At 35.4% G+C, this 17,204-nt stretch overlaps 2 protein-coding genes across 4 annotated transcripts in view; one reads left to right on the forward strand and one right to left on the reverse strand.

The window, feature by feature from the left end:
• The window catches only part of LOC130050191 (Na(+)/H(+) exchanger beta-like), a 48,915-nt gene extending 44,811 nt beyond the window's left edge, over positions 1 to 4,104 (forward strand). For all 3 annotated transcript variants that reach the window (XM_056149417.1, XM_056149418.1, XM_056149419.1), the window contains 3 exons: positions 657 to 787; positions 1,033 to 1,163; positions 1,405 to 4,104. In XM_056149417.1, the coding sequence (XP_056005392.1) occupies positions 657 to 787; positions 1,033 to 1,163; positions 1,405 to 2,133 (991 nt within the window). In that variant the 3' untranslated portion in view covers positions 2,134 to 4,104. The remainder of the gene's footprint in view (positions 1 to 656; positions 788 to 1,032; positions 1,164 to 1,404) is intronic.
• Positions 4,105 to 6,263: 2,159 nt separating this feature from the next.
• On the reverse strand, positions 6,264 to 16,445 carry LOC130050192 (uncharacterized). Its single transcript, XM_056149420.1, has 4 exons — positions 16,361 to 16,445; positions 12,531 to 12,610; positions 10,216 to 10,448; positions 6,264 to 8,444 (listed from the first exon to the last, which is right to left on the reverse strand). The coding sequence occupies exons 1-4, from the start codon at positions 16,443 to 16,445 to the stop codon at positions 7,307 to 7,309; spliced, it is 1,536 nt and encodes a 511-aa protein (XP_056005395.1). The 3' UTR covers positions 6,264 to 7,306.
• Positions 16,446 to 17,204: the final 759 nt, after the last annotated feature.

The raw sequence follows: 17,204 nt of genomic DNA on the forward strand, positions 1-17,204 counted from the left end.
TATCTATTTGTATGAATTGTATCTCTTTGTTTGCAACTTTAACCTTGTTTAAAATAACTTTTAAATCTTACAAAAGAGAAACTTCAGAATTTGTGAAATAAAAGATCAAACTGGGTAATAATGAAGGTCTAATTTGCACAACTATCTGCCACAACAACATAGCTGCAGATCTGTAGCTCTATGGGGAAATATTGGGACAGACTTTTCCCACAGAGCTACAGCTAAATTCAATATGCCCAAGCTGGGGAGGGAACATTGTTTTTCACAGAGAAATCTTGTTAAATAATTTCAGGCAGGATGAACTGAAGTGAGTAAAGTAGTCTCCCTTTTCTTAAACTCTAATATAAACTTGATCATTAATTTACTGTGAAAATTCTCAAACATGACTTGTTAATTGTCATATGTATCCCTAACTCTCTACTTTGAACATATACTACAGATAAAAATCACAACCCTACATACATGTACATATTCCTTAGTGATTTGATTCCTGTCTTGCAGTGTGTGTCATTCTTTTAACACTACATCTGGATACAAACAAAGAAAAATTCAGGACTAAAAACAAAGACTGCTTTTTGCACTTTTGTGACTGATTCACAGCTAGGTATGCGAGATTCACTAGTACTGCTTACTTACAGCTTGACTTTCATTTACAGAGAAGTGTCCGATGACGAGGTGAGCAATGGTTCCGACGACCTTGTTCTTCCTGCTGTCACCGTTCTCCAGCCAACAAAACAGCTTCCCAGCGGTTACTGGGACGAGGAAAATGCCAGACTGAAACAATTTGGTAGGTGTCTGATGTTGTATCTCGTGACTGTGATTCCCAGTATATGCATGTACAAAAAGGGCAAATGGTCTATTGACTTCAGGTAGACCAATTTTGATTCTCAACAATTCAACATTCATTTGGTCACTATGGGTCAAAGAATGATGATAGAACTAAAGTATTTATATGATGTATGTTGTGTGTTAGTGAATAAATGTTATACCACAGGTATTAACATTATAAATTCATGTCTTGATATATTGCAGTGGAGGGCAAGTTAAAGCAGCCAGGTGTAAAGAGGAAGTCCATCGTTCCAACCTTTCCGAGAAAATCGGAGATATCCCAGGATCCAACAGCACAGGAACTCAAGAATGTATTTGCTCCATCGTACAGAGATGTATGTATTGACATGGATACTTTGTGGTTTAGAAATCTTTCTATCAAACTGCCATGAAGTTTTAGTTTAGATGATGGTCATTTATTACTGTCACTCGCACTATGTGTTTGTGATTTACACTTATATGAATATGTATATTGCAATATTTTAAACTGCAGATTTGAACATAACATTAAAATGATTTTTACTTGAGATCTCTTACTGGTACTTAACTTTGATATTTATATTTTTTATCATTCAGTTACAACACAGGAAACTGGACAAGAACCTCCGAGATGAGAGCTCAACAGACTTATTACGATATCTCAGAGACAAGCAATTCAGAAATCGAAGAATGTCCCGAGCAGTATTCAAAGACTCAAAAACAAATAGTCCCAGTGGCTCTAACAAAGCCTTACATCATCGTGGTGTAGTTGAAAATTACAAGCGTAGACTCAGTTTGGCAGTTCCAGAAAGACCAAGATTCCAGAGAGGACGATCTCCCTCAGATGTGACAAATCTACGAGGTGCAAATTTAGAATCTTTTATGGATGGAAATGCTTTACTTCCCGAGCCAATATTAAAATCCAGTAGTCCTTCAAAAAGTCCCGATAAACATCATATTGAAAATGAAACTCACTACAAGAAACAAGATGATGAAAAGAAGAAAGGGCTTCAAAAAAGTTACTCCGAGGGTGAAACTGCACGTAAAAGACCATTCCTTGCAAAAACAAAACATATTTTTACTTCCATATCTGAGGAGGAGCATGAGGCAGAGTGTGAGGATGAGGAAGGAGAAACAGAGGTGAAGACTTGTGACAGACTGATTCCTGATCAAGGTCACACAGAAAGTGACCCTGACCTTTCTAAAATGAGTAAAGAAAGTGGTGGGAGGCCCAGTTCTCTCAGGAAAGCTTCGTATAACAAGGCAGTGAGTGACCCAACCAGTGAAACTGTAGAACTTAAAAGTTACAAGAAAAAGGAACAGTAACTCCTGCCAATTGTTGAATCTCAGCTGAATATGCCAGATAAATATTTCATTCCTAGTCTTATTCATGTGTGTATTAAGCATGCAGTTCTGATTCTGTAACTGGTTATGTTTCTTATCATTTACAAAAAGATGTTGATGCTTCTTGAATTCACAATGCATAAGATTTTAATTTCATGTACTTCAGGTTTTTTTTGCTTACATTTTCAGAATATGTTTTTGCTGCTGAATTCTTGTCATTCAACTAGCGTCTGTTTCCATTTTTAAATTCTCGGTGCAACTTTCAGACACTGCAAACCTTTGCCAAGATGAATAAAGCTTCTTGATATTTTTTCCGCATAACTTTATATAAATCCCCTATAAAATTTTTTCTAGATTTAAATCATTTGTTGGTCATGCAAATAACTTTTGGTGAAATTTTATGATAATCTACTGAATATGTCAATGGCATAGGGTATTATTTTCAGTGCAGTTTATGAACTAAAATACCGGTACCTGATGTTGAATGATAAGCCATATTGCATGAAATAATTTCAGTGATACTTATTGGAAATTTTCTGTTTTTCCTCTTTTGAATATTGTTGTGAAGTGATATTGTGTTGTTCATTGTTATGAAAACATTTTCAACATAAAGTGTGATACAGTCAGTGATACGTTTACTTGCGGTGCTTGTCAGTGTTTGCTTAGTCTGTACAAAGTGGTACAGGCACTGTAGTCATTGTTCTATAATATTTCTTTCAGTAATACATGTAGTATGTTCTAGAAACAAAACAGAACATTTTTTTTTTTGCATTAGATAAAGCTGCTGATGAATACATTTGCTAATTTCTGTAAAAGTATATCATAACACTTTGAAATATTTTTTTGCTATGATAACAAGATTTTTAAATGAGATTATATCGATACAATGTCTTTAATTTCAATGCTGTTTCAATAACATTGGAAGAGAGTGTATGCATGTATATATAGTAATATATTAACATTATATATTTATCGTTACAAACCTATTAATTGTCACAAAGATTTATCGTGTTTGTTGTTGATATATTTTTTAAAGATTTTGTGAAAAAGTGTTGCAGTAATTGACTTCAAATGTTTTATCTGTTTGAGTATTACACTAATGTACAGTGGAGGTTGTGATTTACAGCATTTTAAATCTGTCTCATTGCAACGACATGTATCATATATATCGAACATTTCCATCATTCTCAAATTCATGGAAATCTTTATTACAGTAGATAGATAAGGAAGCTTTCATACAGTATCTATGGAACAAGAAATGGTTCAATGGAACTAAATTCTCACACTTCAGACTTAGATTTACACCCAAGTACAGCCCAGAAAATGATTTACACAAAGAACTAGTATGATTGTTGCCCAAGTACAGCCCTGAAAATGGAATAAAATTGAGAATTGCTATAACATTACAGTACAAAGACTGAAAGAGCAGTTATTTACTGGTAATATCCCCACTATAATTCATACATTTTGTTTGCATGGTATCGTATTTCCCTTTAGAAGATATAGAGCACAGGTATTCAGCATAAAATATTTCCATAATTGAAACATTGTATTACAATTTATAACAGATATTAATTTGGTTTTTGCTAGCCTTCTTTGCTCACCAATTTTTAAAACAAAAAATCTGACCTACTTCCTTCATGGTACCTACATGTAGATCAAAGTACAGGATGTCAATATGCTCCATAATATAGGACTTAAATTTATTTTGTCATTAGTAAAGGATTTATTTTATATACTACAAATTTTATGATGTAAAAATCCATTTCACAATTACTCATTATCAAATCCCCCTATTGTTTTATTTCCCTGCCTCCAATAGTTTAATCCTCTCTTCTTGCACTGATAGTGTGTGTTTATGTAATGCAAGGTTGAATGATATACACATCATCTGTTTAGAAAAATAATGAAGTGTTATATTGAGGTTTGTTGAATAAATCATTCTATAAATGAGAGATTTTTCTTTTTGTATCAATCTCTAGTGGAACCTTCTGATGTGTTCTAATGGAAAAGGATGAGAAACCACTACTATCCAAGATTATTTTGTTACAAGAATGCTACATTGAATTACTAAGACTTGATTTCATAATTATTTTTGAAATTTATTTTAAAGTGTCAAGGTCATTGGGGATTGCTCAAGAAAATTATGCCTGTGTTGCGAGATGCTTTTAAGATCATTTATACATGTTAATGAAGTGTAACAGCTTTATAAGCCCCCAAGGTCCTCTTGGGTAAGGTTGTAAATTATGGAGTATTTATCCAAAGTTTCATTTAAACGTCAATAGTTTATGGTTACAAGTATGTACATGCAAGCCTTCAGTTCAAATGCTGCAGTCATCAATATTGCAACTGTGGTCCAAATCTAGTGAAAAGCTTTGCAAATATGATTTTTTTTTTATGTAATCAAGTCCTCACATGAAAGAGCCAATATCAGTTTATCCGAGTTTGCTTTTTTACAGCTACCAATTTTTTAGAGGATAGTGTTTATCCACAAAGTAATGAGATGTTTTTGAAACCCTATTTTTTAACAGAACTTTCCCGTTGCAGCACCAACACCCTAGGGGCTCATTGTTAAATAAACAAAAGGAAGCCTTTACATTTTGACTTTTTCATTGCTCAGTGGCAATTCCTAAGATTTTTTTAAACTCTCCACCCTTGTTTTCTCAATTATCTCCCCTTGAAAGTTAATGTCACTATACATGGTCTTTCACTTGAACATATGCAAATCCTTTTTCAAGTAAGTGGTTTAAATTGGCCCTGTGGTTCTAAAAAAAACAAGAGATGTTTGTAAAACACATATGCCCCCCCATGGTGCAAAATTGAAAAGGGTTATACACACACACATCATTTAATTGAGAATAGTATCATCAATTCAAAATATTGAGCAGACAATATCTTCCTATGTCAAGAGTGGATTGACCATGTGACCTAAAAATCAATAGGGGTCATCAACTCCTGAAGAAGTACCAGTGTACCAAGTTTGATGTCTGTCAAGCAAAGGGTTCTCAAGATATTGAAGGGACAGTATATTCCTATGTCCAGTTTGACCCTTGACCACATGACCTGAAAATCCATAGGGATCATCTACTCTCTAAGGAAAGCCTCTGTATCAATTTTGGCTATTATCAAGCAAAGGGGTCAAAAGATATTGAGCGGACAACACATGGGCTTAAGACCAGAGGTTTGACCTTTGACCATGTGACCTGAAGGTCAATAGGGATCATCTACTCTCCAAGGGCAACCCTTGTACCAAGTTTGGTAGTTACCATGCATAAGGGTCAAAAGTTATTGAGTGGACAACACATGGTCTACCACATGGGGTAAAGACCAGCAGTTTGACCTTGACCTTTGACCATGTGACCTGAAAATCAATAAGGATCATCTACTCTCCAGGGGCAACCCCAGTACCAAGTTTGGTTGTTATCAAGCAAAGGGGTCGAAAGATATTGAGCGGACAACACATGGTCTACAGACCGACCGACCAACAGTTGCAAAACAATATGCCCCCTCTTTTTCAAAGGGGGGCATAAAAAAGAAGTTGAAAATGGGAAACATTGATGAAACTGACAATGATGGACATTTACGACAGAAAATTTTTGTTTAGAATTATTGCTCTCAAGAACCTATGGCTCGGGTGAGCTAAGAAGCATAATAGTGACAGGTGTATTGCACTTCGTTTCACTCAAAACAAGTAAAATACATGTAAACTCCACATGTTTTTATAAGTTTATTAAAATCACAAGTAAAATTACATAAAATATTCCTGAAACGGAACACAAAAACAAAGGTATCAAGTACTAGTCTAATATGACAAATAAAAATGTATGTTTAAAATCAGGTTAAAAGCAGCATTAAGCACTAGTATTTCACTGTAAGCTCCATATTAACAACATCTTTACAAACCCCTCCAAGGCCAACAAGTCTTTACACACAATATCTAGTGAGCAACAATGTTCTACCACGATTCAACTATACATTACACTTCCAGTATGTTTCCATGTAAATCGCTTCAATAATTGCTTTATATAGCCATCTCAATACATGATAGAACTCGAACAAGAGACAATTAAAGTGGTTTGCACTCTACATGTATGTAGACTTGAAGTGAATAATTCTTTAAAACTTGACGGACATTTTTTTTTTAAATTACCATTATCTGCATAGATACAAGATACCTCCTACAGCATTTCCATTCAAATATACTAAATATATACATGTATATAAAGTTTATTTCTAGACTTAAGTACTTCCTTATCTGACTTTTTTGATATCTGATAATATTAAAATGTTTGCTTTTGGGTTTTTTCCCCCAAGGTTTAAGTCAATTCTAAATGAATACCATCACCCACAATTAACACCTTCCTAGCAATCCCCCATTGTGATTACAAAATGACAACAGGTGATAATCAGGGAAGGTACACACCTACACCCACCTGGAGGTTCACATACACAGGTGTAAATTACTTACATTGATAACGTTCACTGCTGATCACACACGACCATAATGACCAACCTGATTTTGTATCATGACTTTCAATTTATTTTATATTTATCACTACCAACCTTGTTAACACAATCAAACAAATTAAATACCTGTACCATATTCAAACATAGTTATAATTAATAACATTTGAGCACAACTGCACAGGATCATGCTACAACTAAGTATTTAGTGGTTCAATACTGATCCCATTGGTGCAAACATATTACACACCTATTACTGAACCCTATCTAGTTGAAGAAAATTGTGGCAATTAAAATTTTGAAAGGTTTTTGCAGGGACTATATTTAGTGGCAGAAGGACTGATTGATCAAAAAGTTTTAAATCTGCATGAATTTACAGTTTCTGTTATATCGTCTATTTTTATACTCCTATACTGTATTTTACTTTTATAATTTATGATACAAGTAGTTGCTTTTTGTTGAGCTTTATTATAAATGGTCCAATTGATTGTTGTGTAGTCAAAAAATGCTTTTTAGAATGTTTACATACAGAAAACAAAGGATATGCTCAGAAAGAGCTTGAACTTTTGTCTCCAGCAAGCCAATAATAGTATTTCATTTTTTAAACAAGAGTGAAAGACAGTCACAGGGTCTAGTAATTGTGAGACATCCTGTAGTAGTTTTGGTTCGGGGGGTTATGTCTGTAGTGTGTCTAGTAATTGTGAGACATCCTGTAGTAGTTTTGGTTCTGGGGGTTATGTCTGTAGTGTGTCCTTGAACTCCACGCATGGTTGGTCCTTTGATAATTGTCTTGGGCATAAGGCTGCCACTGGAAGTTGTTGTAATTGTTCACAAGGTTGTTGTTGTAATTGTTGTTGAACCCCTGGTCACATGACTGGCTGTACGTAGAGTGCTGGTACTGGGTCTGATACAGGTCACGGGTCAGGTTGTTCACATAGTTTTGACCATAGGTGTAGTAGTTGTCGGTGTGGTGCTGGGAGTTCTGACAAGAGTTTGAGTAGGGTATGGTCTCCCTGAGAGCAGGCTTAGTATACTGTCCTTTAGAGGAGGGTGGGGTGCTGACCATGCCAAGAATCTCTTTCTGAACCTTGTTTAAATCTGCCTGGAGTTTGTTATAGGATCTCCGGCGGCAGACGTGATTAGAAACATCTGAAGTACTGAAGATCTCAAGCTGCTCCTTCTCTCCCATTGTAAAAGGCTTAGCTGGATCAGCAGACCTCCTTGGCCTGTTCAGGTTACTGTTGCCATTTGAGGGTCTGCAAGTGTTTGCACAAGTCCTAACACCGTCCACATTTTCCTTCTGTATGTTTCTGCTGTTTAGATTTACATTAGCCTTCAGACTTGTGGTCTTCTGAATCATCGTGGTGGATTCAGAAGATAGAGATACATTTGACACAGTCTCTGTGGGCTGGCAGTTTCCATTGACGTAGGCTTTAGACTTGACTCGCCCTGGCATTTTCTCCCTCCAGGCATCAGTAATGTGAGTGAGTAACAGGTTAGTCATGTGACGATGTGCCCGCTTATCCCAGTGTACGCCGTCATCAGCTCTCCTGTCAAGACAGTGCCGTAGATGATAGTGCAAGTCAACAATGTCAAATCCATGAGCAGCAACAACCTGCTTTGCAAAGAAGTTGGCTTCCAGAATATCTAATCTCAGTGTTTTCTTCATGAAGTCCACTTCGGGGACAAGAAACCCCCCTCTTATATCCTTTGCGATGGGTAAGGTGGTGTTCCAAATCACCAAGGTATCCTCTGAGAGACATTGTTTAAATCTGTCAAAAAGGGTGGTCAGGTTCTCCTTGTACTCATCCACCCCGTTCGAGCCATATCTATTCAAAGAATTAAGTTGCAATGTCATTAAGGATGAAAAACATATCAAAATGGGTGACTTCCTTTCAAACCATAAATGGAAAAATAAATATAAGCAGCATATTTCTTGTCCTCTGAACTTTTTTGTGTTGTTGGTTAGCTTAGAAGGTTGAAGTGAGACTCCTGGCCTGGATTTCTCAAAATAAACTTAAGTTGAAACTTGGACTTAAAAGGGACTGGTTCACGAGTTTTGATAAAAATAGTTTTCCTTTTTTATGGTAAACATTAAAAATATAACTAATTTAATGCTGACAGCCAAAATTTTGACCTTCTGAATGCAAGAATAATAGCAATATTTTAGCCTTAAATCTGTGTTATGTAAACAAAGACTCGAGTCTTTTTATGTATACAAACAAACAAGTGTAATATTGATTTTGTAATATAAAACATCTTAATTTTGCATAATCTCAAATTTGAACTTCTAGATGACACATTTTGCCCCAAAAATGCTTGAAATGTGAAAGATATAATACACTTAGATCGATATCCATTTCTTTTAAAAAATTCACAAACAATAGCATACCGCAATCTTTGTTTACAAAACAAATAATAAACTCTCTAAAATGAGCTTCTGTGATGATGTATCACCTTAATTTTTATGTGAACTCTTTTAAACACATTAGACAAAAGATTTTGATCATTAAAAGCGAAAAAGAAAATTTTACGGAAAATCGTGAATCAGTCCCTTTAAGTGAAATTTTACTCAAATTTTGACTGCTCAAATAGAAGAAAACTCAACTTAAGTTAGAGATTTTTTTGAGAAATTCAAGCCTGATCTCTTGATCATTTAAGTTCAAATCTAGCAGTATTAATTTTCTCCCTTGTTAACTTTCTATCAAAACTGCATAATTTTCACTAAATGAAATTCTGTGATTTCTGATTTCAAAATGTATATTGTACATATCCTCCTTTACATTTGCCAGAACAGTTTTCTCTGGTGTGCTATACATCCTTAAATATTCTGAATGTGTAAATTGACAGGCAAAATTTTACCACACAAAATCAACACTTTTAATGTACAATTACTTCATATTTCAAACTGTTATTTAACTATGAACATCTCTACTATTTATCCATTGGAATGAAATTGAAGGGATCCATATTTGGCATGATGATACAATGGTATATACATGAAATATGATGCTGTTGTTGCAATGAGGTCTGCTTTGCAATACAAGTAGTAGACTGTCAAGATAAAACAAAATACTTCAGTACTGTCAATGATACCTCACAGTCGTTAGTCATTTTCATCACAACTTTTATCTGTTAATGAGTGCAAGAAATATCTGTTAACAGTCTTTGATAATTCTCTAAAAAATGTAATGATAGCCATTTCCTCATGCATGTGCTGTGGTTGTACACAAAATGCATATGAATACAGATACATGTATAAATATAATACCTCTATTTTCACAACTGGGAATTCTGATAGAAATGAAAGTAGAATGTAAATTTATATAAGATTAGAAATAAATTTCATTTCTAAAAATACCTGTGGGAATGAACTACAATGCTGCATGCTCGCATACTTTTCATGAAGCGCTAACTTATTAACCTAATTACAAACCATTTACTTTGATTATGCATACAGGATGAACTTGTGGGCCTGGTTGCACAATTACCGGTCACAAACAGGTTTCCATCAGCTTGTTCAGAAATAAAAGTAGTCACTAAATAAAACCTGGTTTACACATGTAGTAGTCATAAAGTAGTGATTTCTTGGAAGCTGACCTGCTGATGTCCCACAGACAAGAGTTCATGATGACCACATCAGGCTGCAGCTCCCCGGAAAGATCTGACAAAATGGATTCCACGTAAGTACTGTAGCAGCGAGTGACAAAGTAGAACCGCAGTAAATGACAGTCCGTCTGGTACTGGCGCACCTCACGGTAGCCTTTACCGTTATTCATATGCGACTTTCTCCCACCCTCAATCAGCGTGTCATTCTCAAAGCAAAATTCCCCCTGTAATAATCAATCAATGCAAATTATGCATGAAGGAATCCAGATTTAGCATACTTGATTCCAACGATCCGGCGCACTCGGTGATGACCAGCGACACACTTAAATGTGAGCCGAAATAGTGCAAGCATCCTGCCAGGTGAGCCAATTAAGCCGAAAAAATTTGTGGCTTACAAATTGCGTCCGTGGACACTGCAAGAATGGCTTATTACACGATATAATGTTTTTAATCCAGATACACTGGAGAAATAAACATGATTTATAAAAGTGTTGTCTTTTTCTATGCAGAATAATCTTTATTAGATAGAAAGGCAACATGACTGTACTTTAGCCAGGTCACTATCCCTGGGTATACCCGGCACAGTTTGATTTGGCCTAATTTTATCAGAATCAAGTATGCTAATTGTCTTATTAAATTCTTAAGACTGAGTGCCAGAGATGCATTATTGTAAATATGTGTATTTACTTCTAAGCTTTACATGTATATTGTACATTTCATGTAAAGACATTACAGGAAGACTTTATAAGAAATTAATGAGGACACATACATTTTACTTCTTATAGCTGATATTCCGTCTCTCCGTATAAGGCAGTTGTTTATACAACATAATACTCTAGATTATTTTTACATTTGATAATTCAGACACAATTTTTTATACATGTACCAGGGGCGTAGCTTCGTTAGGCTCGAATACGCACATGCCTACACATTTTTTTCACTTTCAAAAACACATTTTTGTCCATAAATGTTTGCAAAAAATAATATGTTCATATTTATTTCTAGTTTTTAAAATCAGATATAAAATTATCATTCCATCAGTCCTTTTCTACATGATGTGAATAATGATTATATATTTTTTTATAAACTTATGGTGATCACAATGACTCACTCGACTTAACAGCTTAAAAATCTTGGAAAGTTGCACAATATTTAATGTTTATTGCAATCTAATTAAAATTAGATCTGCTCATCTACTATCGCTACACTAGGAGCGGATCATAGGATCTAATTTTAATTAGATTAATGTATATTGCAGTTATTTTGATGCTCAGAGTAGCTTTTAAAGGACCCATCCTATTTTTACAATGTTGTCATTATCTCCCCTTTGAAGGGAGCATGGCCCTTCATTTGAACAAACTTGAATCCCCTTCACCCAAGGACAATTTGTTCCAAGTGAAGTTTGATCGAAATTGGCCCAGTGGTTCTGGAGAAGATTTTCTTATTATTACATGTGTCAGCATGTAAAACTTTGATCCCCTTATGTAGCTCCACCCTACCCCCGGGGGTCATGATCTGCACAAATTTGAATCTACTTTATATCAGGAAGCTTTCAGGTAAATCTCCACTCTTCTAGCCCATAGGTGCTTGAGAATATTTCTTTATATATTTGCATGTATAACTTTGATCCCCTATTGTGGCCCCAACATACCCCCAGGGGTCATGATTTTTACAAACTTGAATCTCCACTCATCAGGAAGCTTTCATGTAAATTTTGGCTTTTCTGGCCCAGTGGTTCTTGAGATAAAATTTAAATAACCCCACCCTATTTTTGCATTTTTGTGATTATCTCCCCTTTGATGAGGACATGGCCCTTCATTTGAAGAAACTTGAATTCCCTTCACCTAAGGATGCTTTGTGCCAAGTTTGGCTGAAATTGGCCTGATTGTTCTGGAGAAGAAGATGAAAATATGGAAAGTTTACGCTTACGCTAATGCCGACGACAGACAACAGACAATGATCAGAAAAGCCCACTTGAGCCTTCGGCTCAGGTGAGCTGAAAATATAATTTTGAAGTTAATTCTGTGCAATAAACATCACTTCCCTACAAATGAATACCTTATAATCATCTTTCCTGACAAAGATTTACAAAGGCTATGACAAGGAATTTTCAAATCATTCCATCTAATAAGATTTCATAATCACCAACTTCCTCATAAACAAGTTAGATTTCAATACTGTATTTTAAAAGATATTAAAGTCTTGTCTACTGAAAGTTTTATCATAGGAGAAACCCTGGATATTATGAACAACAGACTGTATTACTAGTAAATAATAGTGAATATGTTCTTAGAGTAATTTTTAACCTTGGTTCTCAACTGCCTGCCTGAGATAAAGTCATTCTTCTGCAACAGGAGTACTAAGTCTTTGTAGATAGCTCTCTGATCTGTAAGTTACAAGAGAAATATCCTGTCATCATCTGCAGCCATGAAGTATTCTAAAACTTAAAAAGAAAGTAGGCACTACTAAATAGTTCCCCCCTGTACTGACATTCCGACATTCCCTGAGCCTCCCCTGTCTATCCCTGATCCTGTCAAGCAGGTCAACGAAAGCAACACTAATGTCTATCCCTGACCCTGTCTAGCAGGTCAACGAAAGCAACACTAATGTCTATCCCTGACCCTGTCTAGCAGGTCAACGAAAGCAACACTAATGTCTATCCCTGACCCTGTCTAGCAGGTCAACGAAAGCAACACTAATGTCTATCCCTGACCCTGTCTAGCAGGTCAACGAAAGCAACACTAATGTCTATCCCTGAACATTATCTATGTAGTAGCATTGGTTATATTGAACTGTGGATATAATGAACAATTCAGGTTGGTTCCCTGAATTTAAATTGTATGCTTGTCCAACAACTGTATGCTTGTCCAATAGACCACCCAAACATCTAAGTATCCTGGATATCTCATATCAACGATGTAACCCAGATGTTCTGAGAGCCCATAGCCCATCAAATATAGTCATAATGCAGTGGTAATTAAAGTACAAATTAAAATCCAAATAAACCATCCTTTGATCATAATATGGGACAGAAAGTGTTATTTCGACATTTCCTCTAATATCGGAGAGTAATGATAAAATGTTAGTTCTAAGATAGCATATATATTGTAGAAGGATTACACTCGTAACGAGCTCTGCAAGCTGAGGTATATCCCCTCACAATGAGCGTGGCTACATGCTTTTTCTGTTTTAAAGTTACATAGTGACCTTTTGATCCCAAACTCAACAGGTTTCTTCCTATCTTGTCTACTCTTGATGAAAAACCTACATATGAAATATCAAGTCAAGCAACCAAAAAATGTGGCCTTTAGATTTTTTTTTTATTTCCATAGTGACCTTGAACTTTGGCTCCAAAACCAACTGGGTTCTTCCTATCTTACATTAAAAAAAAAGCTACAATCAAGTGAAGTTTCAAATTGATCAAGCAAAAAATGTGGCCTGTAGTGTCTACAAGGTCAGTGTTATACACATACACTCATAAATATACACACCCTCGAACATATGGAGCGCCAAATTAACATAAACTCAAATAATTGAAGATATCTTCAATTATTTGAAGATATCATCAATTCAATTATTGCTCTCTTTATTTGAATTAATGCGCGCATTAAATCAATTATTGCTCTCATCAAATGAATTAATGCACGCTTCAATTCAATTATTGCTCTCATCAATTGAATTAATGAGAGCAATAATTGATTTAATGCGCGCATTAATTCAATTATTGCTCTCTTCAATTCAATTGATGCGCGCATTAATTCAATTAATGAGAGCAATAATAGATTTGATGCGCGCATTAATTCAATTATTGCTCTCTTCAATTCATTTGATGAGAGCATCAATTTAGTAGAAATATTGCTCGCAATAATTAATTTAGAGCTCGGTTTAAATAATTTGATGATCTCTTTAATTCAATTGAAGATATCTTTAAATCATTTACAATGCTTTTGTATAAGGAATTAATGCGCGCATCAATTCTTTTAAAGAGAGCAACAATTCAATTAAAGATATCATTAATTCAATTGTGGATATGTTGAATTGAAGATATCTTTAATTATATAGTTGCTCTCTCTAAAAGAATTATTGCTCTCTTCAAATGAATTAAAGATATCATTAATTCAATTGAAGAGAGCAATAATTGAATTAATGCGCGCATTAAATCAATTATTGCTCTCATCAAATGAATTAATGCGCGCATCAATTCAATTATTGCTCTCATCAATTGATTTAATGCGCACATTATATCAATTATTGCTCTCTTCAATTGAATTGTAGCGCGCATCAATTCAATTGTTGATATCATTAATTCATTTGAAGAGATCATTAATTCAATTGAAGCGCGCATCAATTCAGTTGAAGAATTAATGCTATCATCAATTCAATTAATGCGCGCAATAATTCAGAATTGAAGATATCATTGATTATTTGAAGAGATCTTTAATTAAATTGTTGCGCGCATCAAATGAATTGATGATATCTTCAAATAATTGAAGATATCTTCAATTATTTGAGTTTATGTTAATTTGGCGCTCCATACGAACAGGCCTGTTACTACATCCCCTCTCACAATGTACTGTGAGGGGATGATAACTTGAGAAGCAAAAAACCTATGGAGAACATGAACACCAAGTTAGATGATCTAGCTTGTCAGATTAGAACTATTTTTCCTTCATGATTATCCATAAAAATATGACCTTGACCTTGAGATATAACAGGCATCTTTCTCTCACTCCTAGCCTTAACTAGTTCTCTTATTATCCTTCCCACAAAGTGCTGACAGATGAACAGAGAGACTCACTACACCACACCATGACACAACCAGTCTATGACGGGTATATAAAAATCATTTTAAAAATGCATTACAGTGTACTTTTCGTTAAAAAAATAAATAAATCTTTAAATAAACAAATCTTTCAATATACCCTAGAGCTACTTGTAAAATTGTCATTGAAATATTGTTGATTAATAAATACTACCAATCCTTTGTATCACCAACAGATAAGTTTTCACAAGACAAGAGTCAGGGATGACATGGGACTGTTCAGGGGAAGGTGCTAGCTAAAGGCTTGATCATTGAAGTACCGTAGTCAGCGCAAGTCAGAGGGTGGCCTGGAATTTTTTTTTTTTTGGAATGTCAGAGGGAAACTTATCCAGTTATGGGGTCTCTGCACAAGTTTAAGTACACTGAGAAATTCAGACTGAATATTGCAGCCCACCTCATGATACGATGCAAATAACAATATAGACATACAAATATGACAGTGTACGTATCATGTCAACCTTGAGGATCCTTCCCAGACAGATGCTCGAGACAGCACTCCAAAAGGAAAAGGGCTTCATCAATCCCATCAGATGGTTTAGCTGACCACTTCTCTTCGCAGCCCTCTATCACTGACATGTCTGATGCACACAATAGGTGGAAGTGTCTGCAACCACCTAAACTGTTTTTACCAGGACTGTGACTCAGTCCTGGGACAAATTTTTCTACCAATTTGAAAGGATGATCACCTGGCATCAGTATAATGAGCAGAAAATATTTAAGCTCAGTGTTTACAAGTAAACTCAGCTGAAGCTGGACGCCTACCATTGCATCTGGATGGAAATGAAGCATAGGATCATTTGGAAGGAAATGCTATTAGCTGCCAGAAGACAATGCCTGTATATATACCAACGATTCCCGTAAAGAATTTATAGGACTAAACTTTCATGTTAAGGCTGCCTTCTAGAATTATGAATATTACTAATTTCCATATCGTGGAACTGGCATGTGAGCATTCCTGATACTCAGAGTGTGTTAAAAACACCAGGCAGCTAAGATCACAAAAGACAGGGTAAAAAAAATCTGTCCACATGAACACATTTTGCAACAACCACATGTCATTGTTTTGGTCCAGGAGCCTCTTGGTTGTTTATATGCTCACTTGCAGGTCTCCTTCTCTGGGGATTGTATGTCATTGTCCTGTGAACTCTAATTCTGCTGCCATCAACAGGCATCACTGATCATGCAAACTGCCCCACAACACATTGAACACAACCAAGTCAACATTTATTCCTTAACTGAACCCTATGACCATCATATGTAGGAATCCCTCCCGGCACTAGTGTCTGAAGTTACATTGTACTTAGTACTACTTACTTGAGTCTCCTATAATGACTATGAATTTATTCCTCAAAAGCTGAAGAATGTCCTCCTTCAAAAATATGTCCGTGGTCAGAACCATCCTCGACTTTCCTATAAAATCAATCAAATGTTAGGGAGACATCCATATATAGTAGGGGGGTCGGCAGAGTGGGAATCTGGATTTCTCGTTTTGTTGGGATGCTGGAATACCCCATCCATGACCAATGACCTTATTACACTAATTAAAAGCTCCAACATAAATTGGCACTTCCCATAATCAAGATAAGGGCTTAAAATCTTGTAGTAACATTGTCCTATAACCTTGAATATTTACTAAGGACACATGATCTTTTTCACTGTAAGATCAGTGTTTTTCATACATTAGAATTATTACCGAATTTTGGCAGTTTCCCATCGCAAAATCGTCAAAAATTCCCAAAATGGTATCAAAATTTTCGAATGAAATTAAGTGATTAAAGTTTTATTTAAACTTCATAAAACAAATTTTCTGTAACAAATATTTCAAGTATGAACTACTTTTGTGTCAATAGCATCTTGATGAGAAAGAATATTTGACAGTAACGGTGATTTTGTTACATAATTGATTGAAATTGTGTAAGGACCACATGAAAGGTGAAGATAACAAACAATGATCAATCTTATAACTCCTATAAAGAATACAAATCAAAGAGTTGGGCAATCACAGACCCTGGACATATCAGAGGTGGGATCAGGTGCCTAGGAGGAGTAAACATCCCTTGTCAACCAGTCACATCTGCCGTGAGCCCCGTCTTGATCAGGTATAAACAGAGTAATCCGTAGTCAAAATCAATGTGCCGAGAATGGCTTACCAAACAAT

The sequence above is a fragment of the Ostrea edulis genome, chromosome 9, assembly GCF_947568905.1.
Source record: "Ostrea edulis chromosome 9, xbOstEdul1.1, whole genome shotgun sequence".
NCBI lineage: Eukaryota > Metazoa > Mollusca > Bivalvia > Ostreida > Ostreidae > Ostrea > Ostrea edulis.

Coding starts and splice junctions, on each gene's coding strand:
- LOC130050192 (XM_056149420.1), bottom strand. CDS start 16,445: ATGGTTCTGACCACGGACATATTTTTGAAGGAGGACATTCTTCAGCTT. Junction 12,611..16,360: donor AGTCATTATAGGAGACTCAA/GTAAGTAGTACT, acceptor TGTAACTTACAG/ATCAGAGAGCTATCTACAAA. Junction 10,449..12,530: donor GCAGGCAGTTGAGAACCAAG/GTTAAAAATTAC, acceptor TGATTATTACAG/GGGGAATTTTGCTTTGAGAA.